This window comes from Hippocampus bargibanti, linkage group LG02 (genome assembly GCF_051943395.1).
Source record: "Hippocampus bargibanti isolate YZ-2025 linkage group LG02, ASM5194339v1, whole genome shotgun sequence".
Taxonomy (NCBI): Eukaryota; Metazoa; Chordata; class Actinopteri; order Syngnathiformes; family Syngnathidae; genus Hippocampus; species Hippocampus bargibanti.
Genome location: NC_142735.1, coordinates 13,167,923 through 13,194,432, shown reverse-complemented (window position 1 = coordinate 13,194,432; position 26,510 = coordinate 13,167,923). Strand labels below are relative to the sequence as shown.

Genomic DNA, 26,510 nt, shown 5'->3' with positions numbered 1-26,510 from the left:
GTACTTCCTCCGCAAGCTCAAAAGAGTTGGAGCCCCGACCCCCATCACGACCTCCTTCTACCGCGGTACCATAGAGAGCATCCTGACCAGCTGTATCACCGTGTGGTACGGCGCCTGCACCGTGTCCTGCCGTAAGACTCTGCAGCGCATCGTGAGGACAGCTGAGAAGATCATCGGTGTCTCTCCCCCCCCCCCCCTTCAGGACATCTACAACACCCGCCTCACCCGCAGAGCCATCCGGATCGCTGGCGATCCCACCCACCCCTCCCACAGCCTCTTCAGCCTGCTGCCATCGAGTCGGAGACTGCGGAGTCTCCGAGCCAAGACCAGCAGGCTCAAGGACAGTTTCTGCCACCAGGCAGTCCGGAGACTCAACTCCCTCCCAGCCCTGCCCAGCCTGCCCCTTCCCACTGCCACACTCACCGAACTCTGAGTACACGCTACATGCTGTACGATCATCCTGAACTCTATTTTTTGTTATTTCTCATTAGACAAGACCTCACTTCAACCCTTTCTAGTTGTTTGTTTTTGCAATTACGACATTACGTCACTTTATGTACGTCACTTCCTCACTTTACATATGTCACTACCTCACTTTACATACGTCACTACCTCACTTTCCATATGACACTACCTCACTTTACATACAGAAATTACATGTATTGTCTGTTGTCAATTGTATGTCTTTTTTAGCCACGTTATAAGTGCCTTGCATGTCTTGCACGCTGGGTCCGAGAGGACATAAATTTCATCTGTGCTGTATGTCATGCATATTAGCATATTTGACAATAAAGCTGACTTTGACTTTTACATTACTGTACTTGTGAAGTGACCTCTCCAGAAGTGAGCCGTTTAGCAGCCTTTTTTGGCAAAATATGCGCAAGACGTACATTTTTGGCATCTAAATTTATCAGATGATTCATACAGTTTTAAAATAGATATTACACAAATAATTTCATGTAGCACACGTCGTAAAATTAACAGCGTTGCAGTACAGTGTGACGAGTGCCTCATTTATAATCGTCCGTGTGGAAACAAGCACCGTGTGTTCCCTTAATTCCGCTTTAGCGTGTTTACGTTTTTGTATGTGACATTTTTTTATGTTGTAAAGATAAATATATTTTGTTTTTTTTGTCATGGAAATGAAAGCAGTACCTTGTCTCCGAGTGTCTCAATGTCGTGCCCAGAAATTAAGGTAAATGTTAAAAGAATGGCTTGACGTTGTTCACGGTTAGCATGACTATTGATGACCACATGAGCGACACTTTTGCGTTAAAGATTTAGGTCAAATTGTAGTTTTGTTTTTGTTTACTATTTTTAGTCTCATAATAGTAAAATTATTAATATGTACTATACACAGGGAAAATCTCCAGTCTGGAAATTTGCTGGACCGAAGTTTATGTATCGTGAAAGAGCCAACTGGGACTGTTCTTGTGCCAATTTTACATTCATGTTTACTGCAACTTGAGCTTGCCTTTCTCAAAGACGTGGCAGTTGTTTGGTGCAAGGTCAGAAACGCTCATTTTATTAAAGCAATTCAATAAAAACGTAGTTCTAACTTGGTCTTTTGTCGTCTACAGCCTTCTATGCTCTCCAAGAAGAGGAGAGTCAGGAGGAGGGGTGACAAGCTTGAAGATGTCCTGCAGGCGTTGTTGAAATCTCATGGAGAAAGTTGGACGAAGGAGGTGAAGGATGATCTGCCTCGGAACTTCCAGCGACATGGAGATTTAGTCCTGCTGGGGCCAAATTGTTTCTCCCTACCTTTATGGAAGAAAACTGGTAACAGTGCCAGATTCTAGTGTGCTTATATATGTCAATGAGCACCCGTTGAATTACAATCATTTTTTTCTTCTGTTCGTTTTAGATCAACAGCTATGGCCCGCTGTAGCCAAAGGCCTAGGAGCCGAACGACTGGCGAGGATAAATCGAATATCCAGCGACGGCTTGCGATCTCCTCAAGTGACTGTACTCCTGGGAGAGCACAGCAGGGTCAAACATGTAGATAATGGCATTACGTGAGTGTCCTTGCTATGCTGTGACAATCAACTTATTTCCGCATGTTGTTTATTTCTGGGATGTATGTATCCTAGACACCAAGAATATTCATCACACGTCACAGAATAATAGCACAAGTTACCACACAATATATTGACTATCCCTAATCTCTGGAGACATACGCACTTGGCATACGGTCATGTAGAATTATTGCATCAAGTTCACCTTTTGTGACCAGTGTGGGAAATTATTTTAAATTCCACTTGAATAAAATATTGTTGAAAATATAATTTATTGAAAATAGGCATTTACACTACAGGGACACCTTGCATTGTACGGTGTATAAGACTGGTGGCAAACTCAAGGCCTGGGGGCCCGATCGGGCCATACACATTTTATGTGGCGCATGAAAGCAAATAATGTGCATCTACTTTGTGTTTCTTGCCAAACCAAAATTTTAAATTGTCTCCCATTTCAATAACATTGAGGTTTTGCATGTTTTTATATAATATAATATATAAATACAATAATATTGAAACAAACTGTTTTTACTTGCCTCTGATTTAAAAAAAAGTCAGGTACTGTAACTTATTTCAACACACTATTGATGGGTTGAACATTAACATGAGTATTACGGTAATAGTAAATCTTCAAAAAATATTAAATTAATGTGAAGAAACATTTTGACTTGACTCCCATTTGAATATCACATGATGTTTTCACCTTTAGCCATCACTGTAATGCTGGGCAGTCAGCAACTGTATATCCGCTCCGTAACCGAGCTGTCATGCAAACAAATGTTTCACCTTCACTGGGCTTTGCAACTTCTCTGACATTGGCACCTGTCAGATTATGACTCTGATATCTGTCTGTCTAACTGCAGATATGAATTTGATGTCAGCAAATGCATGTTCTCTGCTGGAAATATAACCGAGAAGATACGGGTTGCTGGATTCGACTGCAGGGGGGAAACTGTGTTTGATTTATATGCAGGTAAGAAAAATGTAATTCGTTTTCCATAAATCACCAAGTCACTGTTAATATACCGACTGACTTTTTTCAGCAAACTTTGTTCAGCATTATTTTTGTTGTATGTTGAATGGCAACAGCCCATCATTTAAATTGCTACTTTGTTTTACATTGTTAGGTATCGGATACTTCACCCTTCCATATCTGGTCCACACGGGTGCCGCACATGTGCATGCCTGCGAGTGGAACCCACATGCTGTTGAGGCGCTGCGTAAAAATCTCGTGACCAACCGAGTACATGACCGCTGTACAGTTCACCCAGGGGACAATCGACAAGTAATGTAATTTGTATGTATTCTTCAGGCTCAATGTACTGTACATTAGTGCTGGCTGATCATTGTCATAATAATAATCAATCTATTTGAAAAAGCTAAATCCTCGCGAGGGTTGTGGGTGTGCTTGAGTGCAATTATTGAAACGATGATTTAATGACTTTGAAAAAGAGTCATTATTTCACCATCAAAACACAATCAGTCAATACTATCATCATAGCCGCATACCCATGAACACTTGAATCTTAAACTCTTTCTTTTAGTGAAGTCCAAAATGACCTTGCAAATATTGTTTGAAATTGAAGCTACTAGCATTTTCAATCAACTGATCTTTGTATCCTTAAACTTTGAGGAAAGTAAAAATCCTCGATCCCTTAGTTTTAATTCTAACTTGAAACAAATATGGGAAAGTCAATTCGTGACAAAGTAAAATGAGAATATGCTAAAATAAGACTCATAAAAACCCATAATTAAAAACAAATACTGACCTTTCCTACAGTGTGCGTTTTGGCATCTTCAGGGTGCTGTGTATGCATGGAATATATACAACGACAGATTTTTAAAAAGGCATGATTTAACTCCCACTTTTGCGGCACGATGTTCAAATCTCAGCAGTGTGAAGTTTGCTGTGCAGTGTTAGTTTGTTCTCCCAATGCTTGCATGGGTTTTCTACGATCTCTTGTCTGCCTTCCCCTCACGTTAGCTTCATTGGGTGTGTGAATGACGTATTTCCAGTATTTCAGAAAAGAGAATACACCATTACATAATAAATCAATAAAAAATCTCAGATCATTAAATGAAACAGGTGCCCTCAAACTAACTCAACACAAACATATTAATCTCTCAACCAAATTGAGTTGTAAATATCTGCTTGGTGAGTTATTTTTAAAGTGAATGTTAATTTTAGTTACACAACCTTATACTGGTTATTAGATGTGATGATAAAGTGCAATGTCTTTATCTTTGGTCCATGACAAGATCACACATTGACAAAAATATCAGCGATGCACACACTTTCACCAACTATTGCATGTATGCTGTGATTGGCTAGCTGGACTATTGCCTATTGTTAGCTGAGAGAGTCTCCGGGTTCCCCAAGATGCAAAAGAGAACAAGTGCCATAGACAATAGATGGATGTTGTTATCAAAGAAATGAATATAGTATTGTGATATTTTTGTTTTCTTCTCAGGTCCAGCTGTGCGATATTGCAGACCGGGTGAACCTGGGTCTTATTCCCAGCTCCGAGGATGGCTGGCCAGTTGCCTGTCGTCTGCTGAAGAAAACAACTGGCGGTATTTTACACATTCATCAAAACGTTACATCAGCAAATGCTGTGGCCTCGCATGCAGGAGATGATGCCGACAGCGCACCCAGGAAGAGAGCAGACAGAGAGGCGTGGCAGTCCTGGGCTGACGCTGCTGCGAACAGCATTGCATGTCTTTTGAAGAATCTCACTGCCACCACATGGACAACAATCATCCAACACATTGAGCATGTGAAGTCATATGCACCTCACGTGCATCATGTTGTGTTGGACTTGGAGTGCAGGCCAGCCTGAAAGGTATACAAAAATATGTAATGACACGCGCAGTACGTAGATAAAAGACTGAATCCTGCCCCTTACTTTCACTGTCAGAACAGTTTCACTTGAGTTGACTTGATCATTAAAAACAAATAGTTTTGCCGCATGTGTGAGTGTGTGTGTGCGTGCGTGTCAGCGCGCATGTGTGTATAATTTTTTTTAGGGGGGAGAGAGTGAAATCCTTCTTAAGAGCAATGGATTTGTATTGACTTCCCTTTTGAGCCTTTATGTTTGTGTAACTAATCAACTAAGAGGGGACTGCTTGTTTGAGATTGTTTCAAACCTTTCTGCCGATATCGAGGGGAAATTGGTTGACGTGTTTATCCTGCAAAAAATGTGGCCTCAACAAATTAAAAATTTCCTTTCATTTTGACAAGCCAAAGGTGAAAGGTTTAAGTACCTATCATTGTTGTTTATACTCGAGCCACACCTCTGAAGGCTATTAGAAATAGACAATGGTGGGCCTTCAGGGCCTGCACAGAATTCTCTGCTGGACTAAAAATATCTGAATCACAGACTAATGTTAATTATATTTTGGCCATGAATTCTTATTAAATCATTCAAAATTGTATTTGAGCTTGATTTCATTGCTTTTCCTCTGTTGTGCTGCTTCCAGGTGTGTTTCAGATTTAAGCATTTAATAATAATAATAATACATTTCAATTATAAGCGCTTTCAAAACTCTCAAGGACATTTTGCAGTCACAGGATATTTTTTATGCGGGTGAGCAGCGGCAGCCAAACACGGCAGCCAAACACGGCAGCCAAACACGGCAGCCAAACACGGCAGCCACACACGGCAGCCACACACGGCAGGCATTCACTCAGCCATCATTTGTTACCAGGGCCAGAAGTCTACCATGGATGCCTTCACAATCAGTTCTGTGGGCCCGGGAATCAATTACATATCTTTTCTTGATGATTTTGTTACACATACACATTGTAAAACTGTATTATAAATTAAATAACTCCCCACCCCCTTTGTTTTTTATCTATTTTGGCACACTGACCCATACTACCGCATTTTAACGTTGGTCGTGGCGTTGCGTGGTAATCCCTATAATATTGTTTCAGTTTTATTTTGTTTGTTTCCATGGTATGCAATTTAATGTAGGAAATGTGACAACCACTGATATACGTTAATAAGTCACAACAGTGCTCCCTGTTGCCAGTGGAATAAAGTTGTGGAAACGTGTACGGAGGTGTCCGTGTCCAATCTTCCTGTTTGTTCACTCCCTATCGGCACTCTTGCTCTGCGTTTCTTCTCGGTGGAGGTAAAGGAGAGAGGCTATGTGTCTGAACTAGTCGAAAGAGCTGAGCTGTAAAAACCACTGCAAGGTAAAGTTGTTCATTTTTTTATGTATTTTCTTTCGCGGAGAAGCACAATTTGTCTTTTAAACTGTGATGACGTAAATTGACTTTTCGGCAACAGGTGTATGTCATGAGCCGAGTGAAACCAGTTCTGCTGCGGTATTTTCAACTGTGAACAAACACGTCTTTTTCCAATACAAATTCCACTTTAATAACCAAATGGTGAGAAGTAACTTGAATGTAGGTTCTGCCCGAATAACATCACCTGGTTGGAGTCCTGTGTTAGCATCTGAGTGGCGATTTTCTTTTCCTTCTTCAAATTTTGACCAACACATACAAACGATAGGCGTGTTGTCTCATTTTAAAATATACTCAATGATAAATCTTTCTTGCCTTTATACACAAAGACATTCGATTCTTAGGAGATAAGTTTTACACTTGCCCTGTGAAAGTAGCTCCAGTTGAAGTAGTCAAAATGGACCATTAGATTTCACACAGAAAGCTCATGTTTATTGTAAATGTCTGCTGATCTCTGTATTTTTAGAGGGTGGGAAGCGAGACTGAAGGATGTTATTTTTGCTTGCCCTATGCCAAACAACCTTCCAGCTGGCTACAGGCCTCAAAATATTGCATCCTGCTTTACTTCCTTTTTAATCATCTGTCATTGTAAGTAAAGTTGGTAAAGCTTGAATGCTTTCCCAGGGCATCCTAAATCCTGATCGCATGTCACTCAGAGAAAGCCTTTCGTTGTCAGAGGAGGCCTGGTTTCTCTCCACTGTCAGAATTAATTAAGGGTGAATGCTTAGTAAGACTCTTTTGCCCAATGCTTCTCGATTGTTTTAGTCTTATGCCCCACCCCTTTGTAACTAAAAACATTTTGTGCACCCATGCTACACAGTAACAACAAACCTTTTTCAAATAAAAACTTAAAACTACACATCTGCATTACACAGTCCCCTTACTAACATTATGTTACTATGATAGGCTTTAGGCCACCAGAAAATGTCTTCCTAAAACCGATCACACACCACAGCGTATTAACAGTTTGAAAATAATCACAAAATCATCGATATTCTGTGCTAAATCAACAGCTGCCTAGTAAATGGTGCATTTTTACTGGTAGTTTGGTTTATATAGTTCCCTGTAATTGTTTTTTTTCAGCATAAATCTAACTGGAGGTAACTCATTTGACTTTGGTTGAATCACCAAAGCCACCATGCCAATTAACAATATTGACCTGGACTTCCTCTCTGACACTGAGCGGGATTTGATCCTCGAGGTGCTGCGACGCGACGAGGTACTCAGGCAAGCCGAGGAGCAGCGCATTCGGTAAGGAGTTAGCTTTTCATGCTTCTGTGCCTTTTCCACATTGTCGAGTAGTGGTCCTTTGCCTGACACAATAGGGCGATCCATTTTCCACTGAAATCAGCACAGTGAAAATAGCGACAACAATGTCATATCAAATGTAGAGGTGTGAATGAGACATGAGCAATGGAGAATCTACAATATTTACAATTGTACAGTGAGTGCACACATTTTATTTTAGAAGGGATTAAAGGCATGAATAAAAATGTGTCACGGGTGCAAATTAGAGACCATGGTGTATTTTGAATCATGGCTGTTTACAAGGAATATAGCCTGAATGAGCTCTGCTGACATAGCAATAAAAAAACTTCCCCTTTAAAAAACATTTTAATTGCCTTTATAGTTGTGTTGAAAACACGAAAAATTACTTGTCACAATAATTATCCGCATTAATTTCATAAAGTAGGACACAGGTTAATAACAACATGCAATTTTTTTTTGAATAGACTCACTGGCTGCATTTGCGGTACTTGGGGGCTCTCTTTTGGCATGGGCTCCATACTGTATTTGGTGAACCTTATTGTGTTGCTTCATAGCCAATATAATTTTTTTTCAAAGTCAAATAGTCTGTTGAATTTGTTGTGTAGACTGCTGTCTACTGTGACCATTTTTCAACATACTGTACTATATTCCTATTAATTTTTTTTTTTTTTTTTTTTTTTTTTTCTCCCGTCAGACTTTTAGATTCATTGCACGTTGTTTGTCCCGTTGTTTTGCAGGAAGTTGAAGGCAGAGTTGCTTGAAATTAAGAGGAAAGGGGCCAAACGTGGCAGCATAAGATACAGTCAGCGGAGTTGCGCCCGATGCCATGGCTCTTTGAGTTTGCTGGCATTCAGTTCCAACCACTGTCAGTGCTGCCATCACCTCGTGTGCAGCAAATGCAGAGCCAACCTTCCAAATGGATCCTGGCTGTGCAGTGTGTGCGTCAAAGAATCGTAAGAGAATGTTGTCATACTTTGGTTACAATACTTAATGAGGTACATTTCAAGTAATTAAACCAAATAGAAGGAGCACTAAAAGCTGTCAGGAGATATGTTGAAATGATCAATTAGCAAAAGTATGACATGATGTCTTGTAGTGAAATAAAGAAGAGAACAGGAGACTGGTTCTACAATCTGAGCGGCAACCGTTTCTCCACCATACCCGGCCACGAGCTTGTGAGAAGCAGCCTTAGAAAGCGGCCCTCGAGTGAGTACAGGAAGAGGAAGTGGGTTCTGACTGTTTGACAAGGAATGTAAACAGCACGCCAAGCCCAACATGGCAAAAGTCCTGAAATACTGTTCTTGTTAAATTGTAAAAGAGGAAATAGCTTGCCGTGTGATTCGCTGACTGTCTATTTTTTAAAGAGAAAAAGTATGCGACAATGGGAGATGTTCTACTTAAAAATTCAGAATTGAGCCGAGGTCCACCTGTTCCTGTCCCCAGGAATAAAGTCAGCGCCACTGACAAACGGTGCAAAACCATTTCTTCCTGCACATACACTATGCACAGAAAGTTAAGGATATTTGTGTTTTGGGTGAAATTGTAATCATTTTAAAATGCCCTTAAAGGACAACCGACGTCTCCGGACAAGTTGTGTCCATAATTTGTAAAATGGCTTCAAATGACTTCTACTGGGAGTATTTTAATAAGATTCCACCGCATATAGCTATATTTTACATTTTAAGACTCTCTCTGAACATTCAGGAAGTCTTGTTTTTGAGTTGGTGACGAGTCCTCACGTGACATCAGAAAAGGACCGCCTCCTGACAGTAAAGACGCATTGTAGCGTTTTTCCATCACGTCAATGTATTTTGCTGTACTGTTTTTTTGAAACCCTTGTATTACATCCAAAAGCCGCCAGCAGAGGGAGTCAAGCTCCATGGAAGGAATGTATCAACCTGTGGAAACGGGCTGATTCATTCCTCACAGCGCGGTGGCAATTTTATTGCCTCTTTTTGGGTGAGACATTCCCCCCCGCCCGTTTACCTCAAAATGACACGGAATAAATTCTTTAATCGATTGCAAACATGTATGCTGTCCTCTTCAGAACTATTTGAATCATATACATAACTGGATGTGTAACAAGAAAGCATATTACCCGAATCTGAAGCCATTGTTTTTATTCTCCAGCAATGCAAGACGTCTTGGCGTGACGTCACGAACTGGGGGCAGGACTTTCTGAAAATGCCCAATTCGCAGCTCATTTTTTTTTCAGATTTTGGACACTTTAAGTCCTTCTTATTGGTGTTTTGCATTTGACTAAAAATATCATACTGCGTGTTTTGGGTATTTTAGATGCTATAAAACGTTTTTCTGGTGTCAGTTAAAAAACAAAAAAGTGAAGTCGGTTGTCCTTTAAACCTATGTAGGTGAACTTACAGTAATGTCAATTTTTTGGAGCAAACACATCCAGCAATGTTTCAGGACAGGCTGTCCTCTACCAAGAAGATGCCTTGACTCTTCCTCGTCAAGGCATCAATTGTTACAAAGGAAAGGAATTGGTTTTAGTAAAAATTGGCTGTTCTCACGGCACAATGTTTGAAATTAAGAACGGTGGTCCAAGCAGATTGATTGATGCCTTTTGATGTATACTGTTATTGTGGATTAATGGATTTTGCTGGATGGTAATTCATACCTCCACGTGATTAATCTCGTATAATCGTTAACCAATTTGGCTATTAACCTGATGCAGAAATTTTTGGCTGGGGCGGGGGGGGACATCATGGCTTATAAAGTATTGGAATGGTATACATTTACTCCAAATATAAAAATGTATGCGAGTTTTTCTATCCACACCAAAAATATCAAAATTAGAGTTTGGAAAAAGTAATGAATTTTGAAATCTTCTTTGTCTGAACAATGAGAAAGTTCACTCCCCAAAAATAATATCCATAACTTTTTGAGTACTATATCAATTAAATATTCAATTGTTAGGATTGCCAAAGGTTATTCCAAATTTTCTCTTGTAGTCCTGCCAGTGAGAACTCAGACTCGGTCACTTCAACAGCATCTTTTGAAACAAAAGAGGATGGAATTTTCTCTCATGGTCCTCCCAGTGAGTACTCGGGATCTGTTGCCTCAACAGTGTCTTTTGAGAGAAAAGGGGTTGAGGACCTGTTCAGGCCATCACAGAGTGATGCTGAGTTGTCAGAACTCGCCAGCCTCACAAGCAGCAAAACAGGCCCAGAGTCTGGTCGTGTAACCCCAGACCTGCCCAGGTAAACTCACTGCTGGTGGTGATGTTAGATGAACTATACTGCATTCAGTCATGTGTAGTTGGATGCATTTGAAATTGATTTTCGTCATCCAGAAGAGCGATTCTCCCACCGCATTACAACCAGTCCACTGTGACTCTCTTACCAGATGATGTCAGCATTCATAGTTATCTCTCGGAAGCCGAAGCTGTAAGTGTGTTGTCATATTCTATATCTCTCCCAGCGCCTCAATCCAATCCTCTGTAATTGCCAGTTATGTCTTGATAGGCCCCAGAAATAAGTCATGCCATTCCGAGCCAGGAGTTTGACGTTGACACATTCTTCAAGAAGAGCACCAAACATGTTCACAATATTCACAGTAAGTCTCTTATTGTCCTCCCATGAGCGGAGAGATTTTGGATAAAATCCATCATGATCATTACAGATGAGGGCAAGAAAACTGACTCATACGGCGTCCCAGTGACAGTTAAGAGCCAGTTTGACAACCAAGTAAGTACAATAACGTTATACTTTTTTTTTTTTTTTTTTTTTTTTCACAATTTCCAACATGTCATTGGAACACCTGGGAAACATGACACATCAAAATACCTAAGAATTTTGGTATTTTCAAATTACTATTTCTTGTTGAGCTCAAATCAACCACTTTAACGGCTCGTGCAAGTGAGTGGTTGGTTGTACATACATGTCAACAGGGATGGTCATGTGCATGATTGTGTGAGATGAAGAAATACAGAACAGAGTGCAACACGATGATCATTACTTGCGTGATCGTGGCCTTCTTTTCAAAGTATGCTGATGGAAATTTAATTCATTCACACTAGTGATGTTTTGATGTTGCTATCAGTATTTGAGGAGAATATAGCGAAGGTGCTCCAACTTTGTGTCTTTTTGTCAGACTGCACGTACACGGCGGATTAGATGTTTTGTGACACATATTCGGTGAAAGGTCAGAGCCCAACAATTGAGAATTGTTCCTTGAGACATCTTCAACCCCTTGACAATGCATGACTGTCATTGTTAAAAGTGGTTTGATCATTGGTAGAGCACAACTAAATTACTAAATACAATTCCAAACATGTCATAGGGGTTCTTGTCATTGAAGACCAAAAAAATCAGTGGCTATAGTAGCATGCGGTTGTGTGCGTCATGTTCAGTTGCTCTCCATGTGCTTCATCATTTGAAACGGTTGTGCGGGTGCAAACTGAAGTTTTCCATCTCTTCTGGCTGTGACACACCTGATTCAAATAATCAGCATCGTTCGCATGCTGCTTCAGAGTTGACTGATGAGCTAATTCTTCAGGTGTGGTGCACCAGGGAGCGGTGAGATAACAGGTAAGACAGTGGAGCTGGACGCTCAAAAGTTTCATCAACTTTCAAAGGATAAATCAATCTGTGACCAGTGGATTGGAAAGTCAGTCAGCAGGGAGGAAAGTGTGATCAACTCTGGTTGCCAGGCAAGTACTCCAAGCTCTGTGCTGATCATTTTGAACTGCCGTGCTTCAGCAAACACTGAGTAGAGAGCATCGGATACACAAATGTAGTTCGACCCAGGCTGAAACCAGCTACCCTGCTCCTAAATTATTCTGTCTTCAAATGCGGCTCCAACCCCCAGCAGCTGGATGAACTCCAGTCCTTGTGGTTCATTTGACAAATCGCACTTGTAAGAGGTGAGGACTTCTTTGCATGCAACTAAGACACCTACGAATTATAATTATGAATTGAGCTGTGGGGAACAGCAAAACACCAGTACGATATGTACTTCTGCAGCATTTCTCTACGGCATGTTCTAAACACCTCCTGTGTGTAAAAAAAATCCCCACCATTGCTCACCATTGTATGTAGTGTGTTGTGTAAATTGATGGAAATTGTACAGTCTCTCTATGGTGTTGCGTGCTTGTTGGCAACTCAAATGTCACTTCCTCAAACTCTAGTGGTGGCAAGAGGAACTACACCCCCAATGCCTCAAGCGATCACCAATCAAATTGTGCTTGAGAACTTGCAGGAAGGAGAGTGTACGTATTCTAAAACATGTTACCCATGAGAGCATGAATTCTTGAAGATCTTTGGAATCTGACCTTTAAATCCTAGTCAGTCTAATTTAAATAAATAAATATCCAAGCTGGTGTGTACTTGATGCCATCTAGCTGAACGAGTACTAGTTGCTTGATAAAGCAAGGCTTTTCATTCAGTTCACTCCAAGTCACTGAGGCGCATACAAGCCGCTCTTTTTTTTTTGCAGCGGAGACTGTGTGCTAGGCTATTGCAGTGTTGCATGTGGAATATCCCAAAGACATATGGAAGCATTTTCCTTGGGGGCGCAACAGCTCATACACGACTCCAGCTACTCTTCTTTGAAACATGATTAGCCGTCACTCCATGGAGATGACAGAAACAGGACAGTTGGAATGCCCACTTGATGTTGAGAAACACTTTAAGGTGTTTCAAACGCAAGTCCAATTTTGTTACACCACAATGCTGAATGAATTTGTAACTTTTGTTCATAGCAGAATGTGTCAAATATGAGCTGGATTTTTATGATCACCCTGACTCGTGCGAGGTCCCAGTGAACATCAAGAGCCCCTTTGCTAAACATCTAGTCATACAAGACGAATTAACAGTTTTTTTACTCAATTACATTTGTCGTGTTGATTGTCTACTTTATAGTAAAAGCCTAAAATCCTTAACTTTTTACCTCAACGGAACATCTTTGGCAATGTGTAGCAGATTTACTAGTTTTGCCATTCCACTTGCAAAAGATGGTGCTGTACTGTTTTGTGTGAGCAGTGACGTGCGGTGAGGTTCATGGCTGGTGAGGCACTTACATCATCACAGTCAGATTTACAAACATGAACTGTACAGAGTAGCATATTCCCCATTTGTTTGGCAACAGTGAATGTGTTTTGTTTAAAATATCATGTCAGCATTCTTTATATAAACTGTAGCATAGAAAACAAGAATTAAAAAAACCGTTATGTTACGTTTACTTACTGCTCCTTCTGAAGAAAGGCATCTATACCTTCTTTGTAGAAGCGTTCCTTATATTCAGTTTTAAAAGTCTCTCTATTACTTTCAATTTAGATATGTAATCCTCCATTCTGAAAATAAGGCCAAACAACACCCAAAAATGACTGGATGGTTGCACCTAACTTGCTATCTGTTTACTGTAGCTTGCTGTCACTAATTCTATTATTCTGCAGCCGAGGAGGCGCAAGAAGAATCTCTGTAATCACCAGGGCCCCCTGTCATGAGGCAGGAGAACTGTGTGCCTCACCTATGCACACAGTTTTGATAAAAAATAAACACTGTAGTAGTGTTTATAACGTAAAGTGACTCTACCTTATATACACCAGCTAAACTGTAGAAATGTAGTTCATATATTAAGTGTTTGAACAGTTTAATAGCGATATGCAGAGGGACGGCAATGCGGTCTCACTGCAGAGCAAGCCAGCACAGTTGGCATGGTGATTGCACAATCCATGGTGAGGCTCAGCCGGCTGCTGCCTCACCGCTCGTCTCTACTTAGTAGTATTTGAGCGGTAAATATGAAAATTCAGCGATTTTGAAAAAAAAATCCAAAAATGGAGAAGTTAAATGGAAAAGAACTTTAAAGTACAAATCACTAAATAAATATAACAATTTAATTTATTTTTTCATTTGATATTTCCATGATGAAAGGTGAGGCACGGCCTCCCCTGACTGCACGTCACTGTTTGTGAGGCACCGTTTCTCCTATTTTGTGGGAATTTGAGTTTTGCTTAGCTCATGTCCTTTGGGTGATTTGGGCCGTGTCTGCTTTGCTTCTGATGTTTATTTTTTTCCTCTCGGTGAAATGTGTCTCATTGAGGTGAATGCAGGAATTCCATGTCTTATTTTCACCAACATGTTCTACGTTGAAGGATTTTTGGCAATGTTTACTGGTGGATCATTCCATGGCAAAATCACCCGTGGAGTTAAACCAAGCGGATTTTGATTTCAATGAAAATTGCTGTTCTTGTTGATAGTGCTGGCTCAATGCAAAATCTCAAATTCAAGGTCAGTCGTAGGATGGGTTTCTGCATTTCAGCCAACCAAATTTTAAGTTAGTAGGGCAAAATGAGGAGTGTGGTCTTCCTTTAAACCCTTGTATCTCAGAACTACTGTCAACATTTTCAAAACGGGTTTTGCTCACAAGAGAATTCCAATCTTTGCAATTTAAGATGTATGCATATTTTAGGGATTTGATTTTTAGGCCAGTAATTTGATTATTCAAAAATGTATTTTTCAGATGTACAGATGTAATCCCTTTCCAACAACAACATTCTGTAAATATTGAGCCATTGGTTCCAAGCCATTAACTCTTTAAACAGTAACCCAAATAGAACTGTATTGTGCCTCTTTGCAATTTTTTGATGATGATACTCGATACTACCGGAAACAAATTCCTTGTGTGTTCTACATACTGGGCAATAAAGATGATACTGAGATAAGAGTTACAAAAGCGGACACACCCCTTTTTGCAGAACTAATTAAAATTTGATGAACGGTCGATTGACCTAGAATTTGAGCTTTAGTCTTGTGCCATCAGGATCAATATATACAGTAAAATTAATAACAATTGGGCTGGTTCAATTATTCACATTTTTGGGTTGATTTGGCAAGGGATGACACTGATACTATTTTGCAGCGTAGAAAACCCAACGGCCAAGAGAGTAAGGCAAATACAGCTCAGCCGAGCCAGTATTGATTAATGGAAGTACCGGGTTCACTCAATGCATGTTTGTGTGTTTATGATAAAGCTGGGAACATTTCCTTCTCTCTTATGAAAGGAAGGGGGGAACATGCTTTCAAGTAGACAACTAGGCCCAACTTTCTCCATTTACTCCTAAACAGAATAGCCTTTTTTCCTTCAACTGTAGGTCCCAGAAATAAAGCAGGTCATTCCAAGCCCAGACTTTGATGTTGACGAACTCTTCAAGCAGAGCAACGAAAACAGTGAGAAACCATTTGTTAGTCTCTTACTGTCATGCTCTTGTGCCCCCGCAATCCCCAATACAGAGAGAATTTGGTCGTCGTGTTCATTACAGACCGTGTCTATAATGAGATGGATGTTTACGATGATTCCCACTTATATGAGACCCTGATTGACGTTGAGAGACAATTTGTCCAAAATTTGGACATGCAAGTAAGTAAGCAAGCGCCACTTTTAGGGGCCAGCTCTTTCTCATGCTAAGGAGCAACTTTGTGCCCCATATGCTTTTGGGCAATGGTGAGTCCTGCTTTCATCTCTGTAAAGAGAGCGGAAAATGAAGGTGGGGTTGGAGAAACTTGAAGGTTTTCAGGAAAGCAAGTGCCCATAAAGGATATGAAAGCATTTTGATGATCAAATCAGCAGTTCACACACTAAAGCCATCTACTCCTTTTTTGCATGTGACTAGCCGTTTGTCCTTTTAGGTCACAGAAATAGAGCAGGCCAGTCCAAGACCTGAGTTTGATGTTGATATTTTGGGGGGAAAGAGCATAGCACTGAGCATTGAGAGTCATCCTGGTATGCCTTTTACTCTCCGGCGTTGTTTTTTTTCCCCCCACAATACACAGAGAATTGGGTAATAATCCATAATCATGTTCATTACAGAATGTGTCTATCATGACCGGGATGTTTATGATCAATCGCACTTATATGAGACCCTGAGTGAATTTGAGAGAGAATTTTTCCAAAGTTCAGACACACACGTAAGTAAGTCCAACTCTAGATTTTATGCAAATTAGCAACTTTGTGCCCCATATACTTTTGGGCCAATGGCGAGTCCTGCTTTCAACTCTGTAAAGAGTCCAGAAAGTCAATATGGGGTTGGGGAAGTTTGGGGGATTTGAGTAAAAGCAAGTACCCATAAAGGATATGAAAGCATTTAGATTTTCGAATCAGCATTTTACACACTTTTGCCATCTAGTCCCTTTTATACATGACTAGCCGTTTGTCTTTTTAGGTCACAGAAATAAAACGGGCCAGTCCAATCTTCGAGTTTGATGTTGATAAACCCTTTGAGAAGAGTCTAAAACGTATTGAGAATCATCCTGGTATGTCTTTTATTGTCCTGTGCCCCCCTCACCTCCCAATACTGCATAGAGAATCTGGTCATAATCCATCATGTTCATTACAGAACGTGTCAATAATGAGCAGGATGATTGTGATCAATCCCACTTATATGAGACCCTGATTGATGTCAAGAGAAAATTTGTCCACGGGTTGGACACGCAAGTAAGTAACCCCCATTTTTAGGGGCGGGCTCTTCCTCATGCAAACGAGCAACGTTGTCCCCTATATACTTCTGGGCCGATGATGAGTACAACTCCTCTCCATAAAGGTCCCATAAAGTTTGGCGGTTTTAGGATGGCAGGTGGCCATAATGGGTTATGAAAGCGTGTGGATATTCGAATCGGCAGTTCACACACTTATTTCATTGATTTCTCTTGAAGTGTGACGAGCCGTTTGTCCCTTTAGGTCACCGAAATAAAGCAGGCCAGTCCAAGCCCAGAATTTGATGTTTATAAGAGCTTCGAGAAGCACATAAAACCTATTGAGAATCATCCTGGTATGCCTTTTATTGTCCATGTTTTACCACCCATCCCCTTCCACCACTACACACACAATGCATTGAAAATGTGGTTATAACTCATGTTTGTTACAGATTGTGACAAATATGCGCTGGATGTTAGTGATCACCCTAACTCGTATGAGTTCCCAGTGAATGACAAGAGCCAATTTTACCAAAGATTGAAAATGCAAGTAAGTCATGGTTTTAGGGAACAATACTTTGTCATGAAACTGAGCAATTATCTACCGGCCGCACACCAATACTGGTTGGCTGACGTCAACTTTCATTACCATAAAGATTGCAAAAAGTGGCAAGGTGCATATGCCCTGAAAGACAATGAAGTTATCATCAAGGAGGCAGGGCTTTATGCACTATTCCTCTTTGTGGAATAGATGCATTATTAGCTTTTTGTGCTTTATAGGTCACAGAAGAAAAGCAGGCCAACCAAAAGCCAGAGTTTAATGTTGAGACATTCTCCAGGAAGAATGTAAAACAATTTGAGAATCCTCCCGGTAAGCATCACATTGTCCTGAAAGTGTTTTCCCACAACTCAGGAAGAATATAATGGTTTCAACTCATGTTCATGACAGAATTTGTAAAACATGGGTTGGATACTTTTGACCAATCTGACTCGTATGAGCTCACAATGGCTGCTAAGAGACAATTTCAACAAGATTTGGACACCCAAGTAAGTAGATCAATAATTTACTTGATTTTCAGTGTTTAATTATTTTCATGATTTGCCTTTTGTAACATGTACATTGTCCATTTCAGTTAGCTCATGAACATCTTGTGGGGAAAGTTGGTGACATTATTGTTTGACTCCCCATTCCCTTTAAAGCAGCTATACGTCATGCGCTTCCATTGGTGAAAGTAGATTCTACAAAGTGCTGTCCAATATACCTGTTCAGTGGTGCTTACAGCCCTAACATAAAGAAACATAGTTGGTGATGAGGTGAGGTGGTCATGTGTGAATTGTAATCATTGACTAGGCGTCTTTGGGAGGAAAGTTAAAACGCCTTCTCATCGTTGCAGTAGTCTAGACCGGCCCAGAAATCCACTGGCCATTCGGCAATATTGTCAGTCACCCAATTCTTGACCCTTAGATTTTCATACTTATTTGATCAAATATTTTCATTCGTCTTGGGAATTATGAGGTCTTGCTTACCGTGTTTGAGCTGTACGATTGGTCAGTTTGTGGGCATTACTTTCCCTTTACTGCTGCTTCTTTCATTTATTGTTGGATTCTGTTTGTTTCAGCTTACAAACCAATGTCAGTGGGGGGACTCCAATTGCCCAAAATTGCACATACTTTCACCACATCTTATGGAGTAAAATACCTCACATCCTACCGGTCTTTTTTTGTGCGTCCTTGGCTCAAATGGGTATGCGCAACATATGGGGCATTGAGACTACTTGTGCAAAGTCATGAAATTGAAAATGTATTGTGCCATTTTTCTTCTCACGTTTTGAATTTTGAAAAGCCAAAATTGAGATCCCAATTAAATTGACATTATTGGTCCGGACATATCATGTTGATTTTGTGTTGTTGATAACACTTGGTATTCTGTTTTCCTCTCACATTTAGTGTGTTCGTAAGGGGGTAACCGTTATTAAATTGTTAAGTGAACTTGATTCATACCTCCGATTTCCTCCTCAACTTCTCCGCATGTGATTGACCTGTTGTCCTTGTCCTGAAGGTCCCAGAAATAGAGCAAGCGGTTCCAAGCAGAGAGTTTGACATTGACAAATATTTCAAGACAGTCAGCAACGTTGAGAATCATCCTGGTTCGTCATTTTTAAACTGCCATATCGTTTTCCCTAAATGCACCGAGAGTTTGGTCCTGACTCTTCATATTACCATAATTACAGAACGTGCCAATATTGGGATGGATATTTCGGATCAATCTCAATCATATCAGAACATGGCGGACATCAACATGCAATATGTACAGGGTTTGCCCATGGAAGTAAGTAAGCCTCATTTTTAGGGCTTTGTCTACCCCACCCTTACTTTGGTTGTCTAATGGCAAGTCCAACCTTTGTTGCTGTGACAATCCCAAGATGTAAGGGTGTCGGAGGGAAGCAGGTTTCATTTTCTTTTGGGAGGGAGCTCTTCATACACAATTCCACCTTGTCTTGAACATTAGTTGTGTGTCCTTATAGATCCCAGAAACAAAGCTGGTCAGTCCAAACCCAGAGTTTGATGTTGAGAACATCTCCAGGAAAAGTTTAAAACACATTGAGAATCCTCGTGGTAAGCCCTTTTCTCCGACTTTTGCTTTCCCCACAAAGCAAAGAGAAATTCATTTGAGCTCATGTTCACGGCAGCATGTGTCCAAAATGAACCCGATGTGTGTGACCAATCTGACTCGCTTTCAATCCCAGTGCCTGCCCCGAGACAATTTCTAAAAGGTTTGAGCACACAAGTAAGTAGATCTGCAATGTACTTCATGCCTGTTGAACTCCTTTCATGGGTCAACTCTTAAAAGGTTGTAATTCTTTGTTTGAATTTAGCATAGGTGACCTTTTCCACTGCATAGTTAGCTATCCTTGTAAAAGATGAGCTGGTGACGTTTTTCCATTGGCCAAAGTGTGTTGTGCGGTGCTGTGTATCGTTACTGGTCAGCTGAACTAATATATGATTTATTTATTGATGTCCACTTTGTGGTGCCCTCACTCTCCTCTTGTCTTGAAGTGAATTCAGTAAATGGTTGTTGTTCGTTTTCACCATGAGGTCTTTGCAGTATATTTTTTGCAGTTTCCTTGAGTATTACTTTGTAGTAGAAAACAAATCCCCCATGTGACCCAACTCCAGCCCAGCTGGTACTGTGCAGTGGAGAAAAAAAGTGTGTGTAGCAAAATTGTTTAGCGCTCACTCTGTTGGTAATAAGAAGCTAAAACCGTTGAAGTATCAGGTAGACATTGATCCATATCCGTGTTAGCTTCTTCCATCTTCTTTCTCTTGAACATGATTAGCCATCTATGTCCTTAAAGGTCCCAAAAATGAAGCAGGCCAGTTCAAGCCCAGAGTTTGGTGGTGACGAACTCATGGAGAACAGCGTCAAAAACGTTGAGAATCCTCCTGGTATGACCACTGTCGTCCCACCTTGCCTTGTTTGCCCTCAATGCTGAGCCAATGTGGTCATTACATTTTTACAACAGACAGACTCAAATATGGGCTCGATGTTTGTGATCAACCTGACATGTATGAGACCGAAATGGATGTCACGAGCCAATTTGAACAAACTGTGGACACGCAAGTAAGTTGGACAGTAGGAGGCATTCAATTTGTGTTTCCACAATGCAATACATGTCCCAGGTGTTTTGATAACATGTCTGTTCCATACTCACCAGAAAAGGGAAAAAGTTCACCATATGCCCTCCAAAATCTGTTTTTAAGGTTTCTATCACCTATGGTGTGTTGTGTGTTTGGCAAGAGCACTGGTAACTATTGCTTCATGTGCAGCTAAAGCTAACTTTTTACCTACCCTATGCTACCATAGGATCCAGAAACAAAACAACTCTGTCCCAGCCCTGAGTTAGATGTTCAAAAACTTTTCAAGAAGAGAGTCAGTCACACTCAAAATGCTACAGGTGAGAATTTTGTTGTTTTCTTTCTTCTGAGTATGATAAATAATGACAAATGCTCTGCATGTTTTCCTCAGAACACCAATCAACTCTCGATCTGCGTGATAATTGCGACACATTGACAGTACCAATAGGAAATAGGAGCCAGTCTGTGCCAGATTTAGACATGCAAGTGAGTATTGCTATCATACGCTGCTCGTGTTGCAAATATCACATTAGGATATAAAATGAACTTCTATGATTGTACAAATGTAGTGATTGATTTATACTTTGACAGGATGATGAAGAGGAGGATATTGACAGCCTGGTTAATTTTCATAGAAATTCGATGGCCAGTTCTGCAAGTTCAATGGTAAATTTTACATATTTTAATGGAATCTGGTAAAGTGCACGTGTGTATTTTTTTGTGCTTTTGCAAAACAATAACGGTGCCAAAGCCCTGATAAATGGGGAACGTAGTCACTAGTGCTGAGCAAGTATGGTTGTTCCTTCAGTTAGTCACCCAATTTGCATGCTTTTTGGAGATGTATTTATTTTGTTAACAGGCTGGAAGAATAAACAAAGCGGCTCAATGCTGTGCAATGCACTTTGATTTGAAATTTACTCTCCAATAACCCATTTGGCACCCCTATGATTATAGTTGCTACATAGAAGACTCGTCCACATCTGAATTAACCTCCAGAACTCCACTGCTACTAATATACAGTTGTCTAAAGGGGGTAAAGGGACTTTCATGTTTTCAGCTACATGGCACGCATAGCACTTAACTAGTCTTATCATTCAGCTGTGGGTTAGCATTAAGCTAGGTTGCTCCAGTTCTAAAAGCCTCCTGAGGTGTTAATTGACTTAATTCTGAACATGTTCATGTGGTGGGGTTCATTAGTTATTCATGGTTTATGACTAACATTGCAGGAGTGGGCGTTTATTGTCATTTGAATTCATTAAACAGGAATTGCCTAATGAAACTTTTTCCTTCTCAGAGTGTGAGCATGACCAGCATTTACAGTGACTCTGGAGACAGTTACAGTGTGGATGTGAGAGGGGAGGTGGTCTTTTCCATGTTCTACGATGAGCCCACCCAGAGCCTGCAGATTTTAATCAAGGAGTGCCGCAAACTGGCCTGCGGGGATAACCTTCGGCAGTTTTCCAATCCGTAAATATCACGTGGTTTTCATTTCATTCCACAAGTGCAACCATTCATGTTGTTTATGTGCAAACTTTTGAGATTGCTGTGAAACCTACACCTTCTCTTCTTCGTACAAGTTCTGGATGTGTTTGCATGTTTAAGTCAACCAGTTGTGCTGAATGAGAAATGTTCTGTCAACAAACACCACAAAATGCAGTCATGTGGAAGATCCGCAAGTAGAAAACTAAGTTATTTTCTCATTGTTGTTTGTTTTTTTTTCCCCTGAATCCAGTTACGTCAAATGTTACCTCCTCCCTGACAAATCTCGCCAGAGCAAAAGGAAGACTACTATCAAGAGGCACACCTGCAACCCAGTCTATGAAGAAACATTCAAGGTACTCTTAAGATGAACACTTCCTCTTCTCTGGGTTTTGTTGACACTTAACCTGGTTGCCAGACAACTTCCTGCGGCACCAAAGCCTCTGTCCAGATCACGATGTAGTTGCACTCATTTGTCGCATTGTCTGCTCCACGATTAGTACAACATTCGCCGCACTCAGCTGTTAACTCGAAGCATGCTGATATCTGTGTGGCATCACGGCCACCTGGGCAGCAACCCTTTCCTCGGAGAGGTGGAGATCGCTCTGGACTGCTATGACCTGGACTGCCTGCAGGAGGAATGTATGGCCCTCATGACAAAAGTAAGCGCTATATAAATCAATTTGTATTTTATCGTAAACCCTTTAAAGTAGTCATTATTTATAATGAGCATATTATCTATCACTGGGTAGCTCTTTAGTTTTGTTTGTATTTTTCTTTTTAATGGTGACGAGCTCCGTTTTGACATTTGACAGCAATACCTTTATTGTCACACTTGCGCCATTGGATATAAAATGTCAAGAAGCCTTAAAATAATAAGAGCATGAAACATGCGATGTTCTTTCTACATTCAAGGCACCGTGCTGCATACCAGTGTCGGCCTTCACTCAAGTCAAAGGAGAGTTGGTGATCTCCTTGAAGTATGTCCCACCTAAAGGCCCCCGATTGCAGAAATTCAAAGGTAAGGCAAGTGTGATATGAGAAAAGCTGATTTTTGGCACACTTTGCTGCTGTAAAACTTAAAGTTTTGTCACCCCTCCTCCAGGCAAAAAGGTTGTGGAGGTGGAAGGTGGGGAGCTCCATATCTTGATTAAGGAGGCAAAGAATTTGATGGCCATGAAGGGAGGAGGAGGCATGTCTGATAGCTTCGTGAAAGGGTGAGACTGAAACAAAACTCAGATGTTCTTCTCATAGCAAATTTGTTTGAAGACCCTTTTTGTTGTGTTTTCACAGCTACTTGTTCCCATCTAAGTCCAAGACTACCAAGAGAAAGACGCCCATCGTGAAGAAGAACCTGAACCCTCACTACGGTCACACATTTGTCTACAAGGAAGTGGCGCTGGAGCAGCTGAGGACCATGTGTCTTGAACTGACAGTGTGGGACAGAGAACCCATGTTGAGCAATGAATTTCTCGGAGGAGTGCGCCTCAGTTCCGGCGAAGGTAAAACGCTGACACCAAATCCAACCGCACTTTATTTAGTACGTTTGCATCTCAGTCAATCGGCATATTGTATTCACCTTCATTTAAAGGACAACAGACGTCTCTGGACAAGTTGTGTCCATAATTTGTAAAATGGCTTCAAATGACTTCTACTGAGCGTATTTTACAAAGACTTGCATTTTAAGACTTGCTCTGAATATTCAGGAAGTCTTGTTTTTGAGTTGGTGACGAGTCCGTACGTGACGTCACTAAAGGACCGCCCCTGACCGTAAAAAAGACGCATTGTAGCAGTCCTTCCATCACGTCAATGTATTTTGCTGTACCTGTTTGGTCTGGGGACCTCGTGTTGCACCCAAAAGCCGTCAGAAGGCCAGAAGAGGACGTCCAAGCGCCATATAAGGAATTTATCAGCCTGTGGAAACGGAGGTCGCCATTTTATGCCTCTTTTTTTGGGTGAGAGATTTCCTTCCAATGTTGTCTCAAAATGGCACAAATAAATTCTTTAATCGATTGCAAACATGTATGCTTTCCTCTTAATATTTGAATCATATTCATAACTGGATGTGTAACAAGAAAGCATATTCTCCGAATCTGAAGCCATTGTTTTGATTCACTAGCAATGCAAGACGTCTTGGCGTGACGTCACAAACTGGGGGTGGGACTTTCTGAAAATGCTCAATTTTTTGCACATTTTGGACACTTAAGTCATTTTTATTGGTGTTTTGCATTTAACGAAAAATATCATACTGCGTGTTTTGGGTATTTTAGATGCTATAAAACGTTTTTCTGATGTCAGTTAAAAAACAAAAAAAGTGACGTCGGTTGTCCTTTAAGCTTGTATCCCACTGAGCGGCAAACTATTGAGTGACAAGGAAAAAGTGGCTATGACCATTAGAGAGTGTTGGCAGATGTTTCCGTGACCTTTTGCAACTTTGAACAAACTACAATGAAAAATGAGTGTGGGGTTCCTGGAAGGGATTAATGGCATTCAATGGGAAAAGATGGTGAGTAATGCAAGTGTTTGGAGTTACCAGACGGAGTCAGCTTGATGCTAAGGAGCCATGCTTGTGGGGTTTTGCTGCTGTCATGCGTGATCTATATGCAATTTCAATATTTTAAATTGCATGGCATAACGACTCATCACTATAAATAAACTTTTCTAGATTTTTTATGAGCGCTTACATATGCAGTACTTACAAAAAGTTTTGGGGTGGTGATGGCCTAATGCTGGGTACACATTTGGCTTCTTCAGTGGATCAAAATTTCATGGTGAAAAAAACACAGTGGACGGCACCTTTCAAGAAATGTGCTAGTCAGCTAACAGTCTCACACGGACATATTACAAGTCCGACGTTGGGCAATTTGTATATCCCACGGGCCCAGATGTGCTATCAATCTTAAGTTAAGGGTCGAGTCATGGGAGAGGTGAGCGGGAGGGGCACCAGACAACAACCTCTGACACTCATTTTACACCCACACCCAAATATTTATGTGCTTCCCTGACTGAACATACCCCCGCCCCCTTTTTTTAGGCACTGTCAAAATTGGAAACCAGGAAGTGGAGATGGATTCAGTTGGAGAAGAAGTCAGTCTGTGGAAGAAAATGATGCAGTACCCAGACTCTTGGGCAGAGGGCACTCTTCCATTACGCACCACCATGAGGAAGAAGAAGGGCAAATGAAGACGCCACAACTTTTTCGGGCAGAGGGCAATGAGGGGTCAAACAGTTTGATCACATACGGTGGGGTTTATTTTGCAAAAAACAGAAGCTCGCCTAGCGACATGATGGGACACGCAGCTGATTGGTTGTGAGAAGACACTGTCGTCCCACCTGACGGGCTCAAGTTCCAACGTGTTTTTGATGACTAATGTGCCAATGCATACTGAATTTGTGGAGTTATTTTAAGAACACTTGCACATGTGGATTGTTTTTTAACGATAGCTGCACGGCACATAAGTGGTGCCTTAAAGAGTCGTGATGGTGTCAAAGCAAATTGTCATATTTAACCCCATTTTATATACCGGTAGGTATTGCTGTTTGTCATCAAATGCAAATGTATGTGACTTTAAATTTCAATGGTTACTATCCTGTTCAGCCAATAAATAATGACAAATCATGATGGATCATTTTATTTGACTGCACAGTCATACACGTGCAAGTTCTACCATGATGTCCCTGATCCACTGCTGAAAAGGACACTTTGATCTTCTCTTTCATCTAGAACTGCTTCATGTCACAAAGAGGGTACAGCAAGTGCTGAAGAATGACTGTCTTTGTGTTGTCATATTTAGGGTTTTTTTTGTGTTCTTTTGACTTCAAGATGGTGCCGTGAGAGTGGCTGCCTTTCCAGCAGCTCCTGTATTTTCTTTTTCTGGGTCTTTCTTTCCTCTTCCTTTCATAACTTTGCTGCTGTGAAATGTAAATTTCTCCACTGCGAGACAAATAAAAATACATCCAATCCAATAGTATCTCCTCTGACCTGCATTACGACAGATGATTTACAGCACGAGCAGATGCATTACGAGCAGATGATGTTTGCATGAAAAAAAATCACATCAGGTGTAGCAACAAATGTACGCGACTACTTTTGCTTTAAAATACGACAGTTGATGGTAAAATGCACTTGTCTAAATTATATAATACATTTTATTTCAAGCGCCTTTCAAAACACCCAAGGACACTTTACAATAAAAACAATAAAACAAAGCACATAACAATAAAACCATAAGTAAAATGATACATAATAAAATAGCAGATAGAACTATACATTGAAAGCAATTTTAAACAAATGGGTTTTGAGGTGAGCCTTGAAAATAGGGAGTCAATATTGCGGATGTTGGGTGGAAGGGAATTCCAGAGTTTGGGAGCAGAGCGGCTGAAAGCTCTGCATCCCATCGTGGTGAGACGGGCAGAGGGCACATAGAGGTG

At 40.8% G+C, this 26,510-nt stretch overlaps 2 protein-coding genes across 9 annotated transcripts; both read left to right on the top strand.

The window, feature by feature from the left end:
• The first annotated feature begins 1,049 nt into the window (after nt 1–1,049).
• tyw2 (tRNA wybutosine-synthesizing protein 2) lies at nt 1,050–5,450 on the top strand. Its single transcript, XM_088989458.1, has 7 exons — nt 1,050–1,195; nt 1,361–1,508; nt 1,581–1,779; nt 1,865–2,015; nt 2,879–2,988; nt 3,143–3,300; nt 4,487–5,450. The coding sequence occupies exons 1-7, from the start codon at nt 1,137–1,139 to the stop codon at nt 4,853–4,855; spliced, it is 1,194 nt and encodes a 397-aa protein (XP_088845584.1). The 5' UTR covers nt 1,050–1,136; the 3' UTR covers nt 4,856–5,450.
• Nucleotides 5,451–6,075: 625 nt separating this feature from the next.
• Nucleotides 6,076–26,045, top strand: LOC148901596 (synaptotagmin-like protein 4). 8 transcript variants are annotated; one of them, XM_088989449.1, is made up of 36 exons: nt 6,117–6,216; nt 6,734–6,855; nt 7,351–7,518; nt 8,274–8,489; nt 8,633–8,742; nt 8,901–9,006; nt 10,506–10,754; nt 10,847–10,940; nt 11,019–11,109; nt 11,176–11,240; nt 15,647–15,722; nt 15,815–15,912; nt 16,182–16,275; nt 16,363–16,460; nt 16,715–16,805; nt 16,889–16,986; nt 17,230–17,320; nt 17,417–17,514; nt 17,745–17,835; nt 17,914–18,011; nt 19,024–19,111; nt 19,196–19,293; nt 19,490–19,580; nt 19,655–19,752; nt 20,321–20,411; nt 20,489–20,586; nt 20,830–20,920; nt 20,992–21,086; nt 21,192–21,266; nt 21,895–22,067; nt 22,333–22,435; nt 22,580–22,741; nt 22,995–23,100; nt 23,185–23,296; nt 23,373–23,581; nt 25,114–26,045. In XM_088989449.1, exons 3-36 carry the CDS (start codon nt 7,406–7,408, stop codon nt 25,260–25,262), a joined length of 3,816 nt encoding a protein of 1,271 aa, XP_088845575.1. In that variant the 5' UTR covers nt 6,117–6,216; nt 6,734–6,855; nt 7,351–7,405; the 3' UTR covers nt 25,263–26,045. The 8 variants fall into 8 exon arrangements, with proteins under 8 accessions (XP_088845576.1, XP_088845574.1, XP_088845581.1 ...); XM_088989450.1 differs by lacking the exon at nt 6,734–6,855 and having other exon boundaries at nt 6,076–6,216; nt 8,946–9,006; XM_088989448.1 differs by lacking the exon at nt 6,734–6,855 and having other exon boundaries at nt 6,076–6,216.
• The last annotated feature ends 465 nt before the right edge of the window (nt 26,046–26,510 follow it).

Coding starts and splice junctions, on each gene's coding strand:
- tyw2 (XM_088989458.1), top strand. CDS start 1,137: ATGGAAATGAAAGCAGTACCTTGTCTCCGAGTGTCTCAATGTCGTGCC. Junction 1,196..1,360: donor TGTCGTGCCCAGAAATTAAG/GTAAATGTTAAA, acceptor TACTATACACAG/GGAAAATCTCCAGTCTGGAA. Junction 1,780..1,864: donor ACCTTTATGGAAGAAAACTG/GTAACAGTGCCA, acceptor TGTTCGTTTTAG/ATCAACAGCTATGGCCCGCT.
- LOC148901596 (XM_088989448.1), top strand. CDS start 7,406: ATGCCAATTAACAATATTGACCTGGACTTCCTCTCTGACACTGAGCGG. Junction 11,110..11,175: donor ACATGTTCACAATATTCACA/GTAAGTCTCTTA, acceptor TGATCATTACAG/ATGAGGGCAAGAAAACTGAC. Junction 23,582..25,113: donor GCGCCTCAGTTCCGGCGAAG/GTAAAACGCTGA, acceptor CCCTTTTTTTAG/GCACTGTCAAAATTGGAAAC.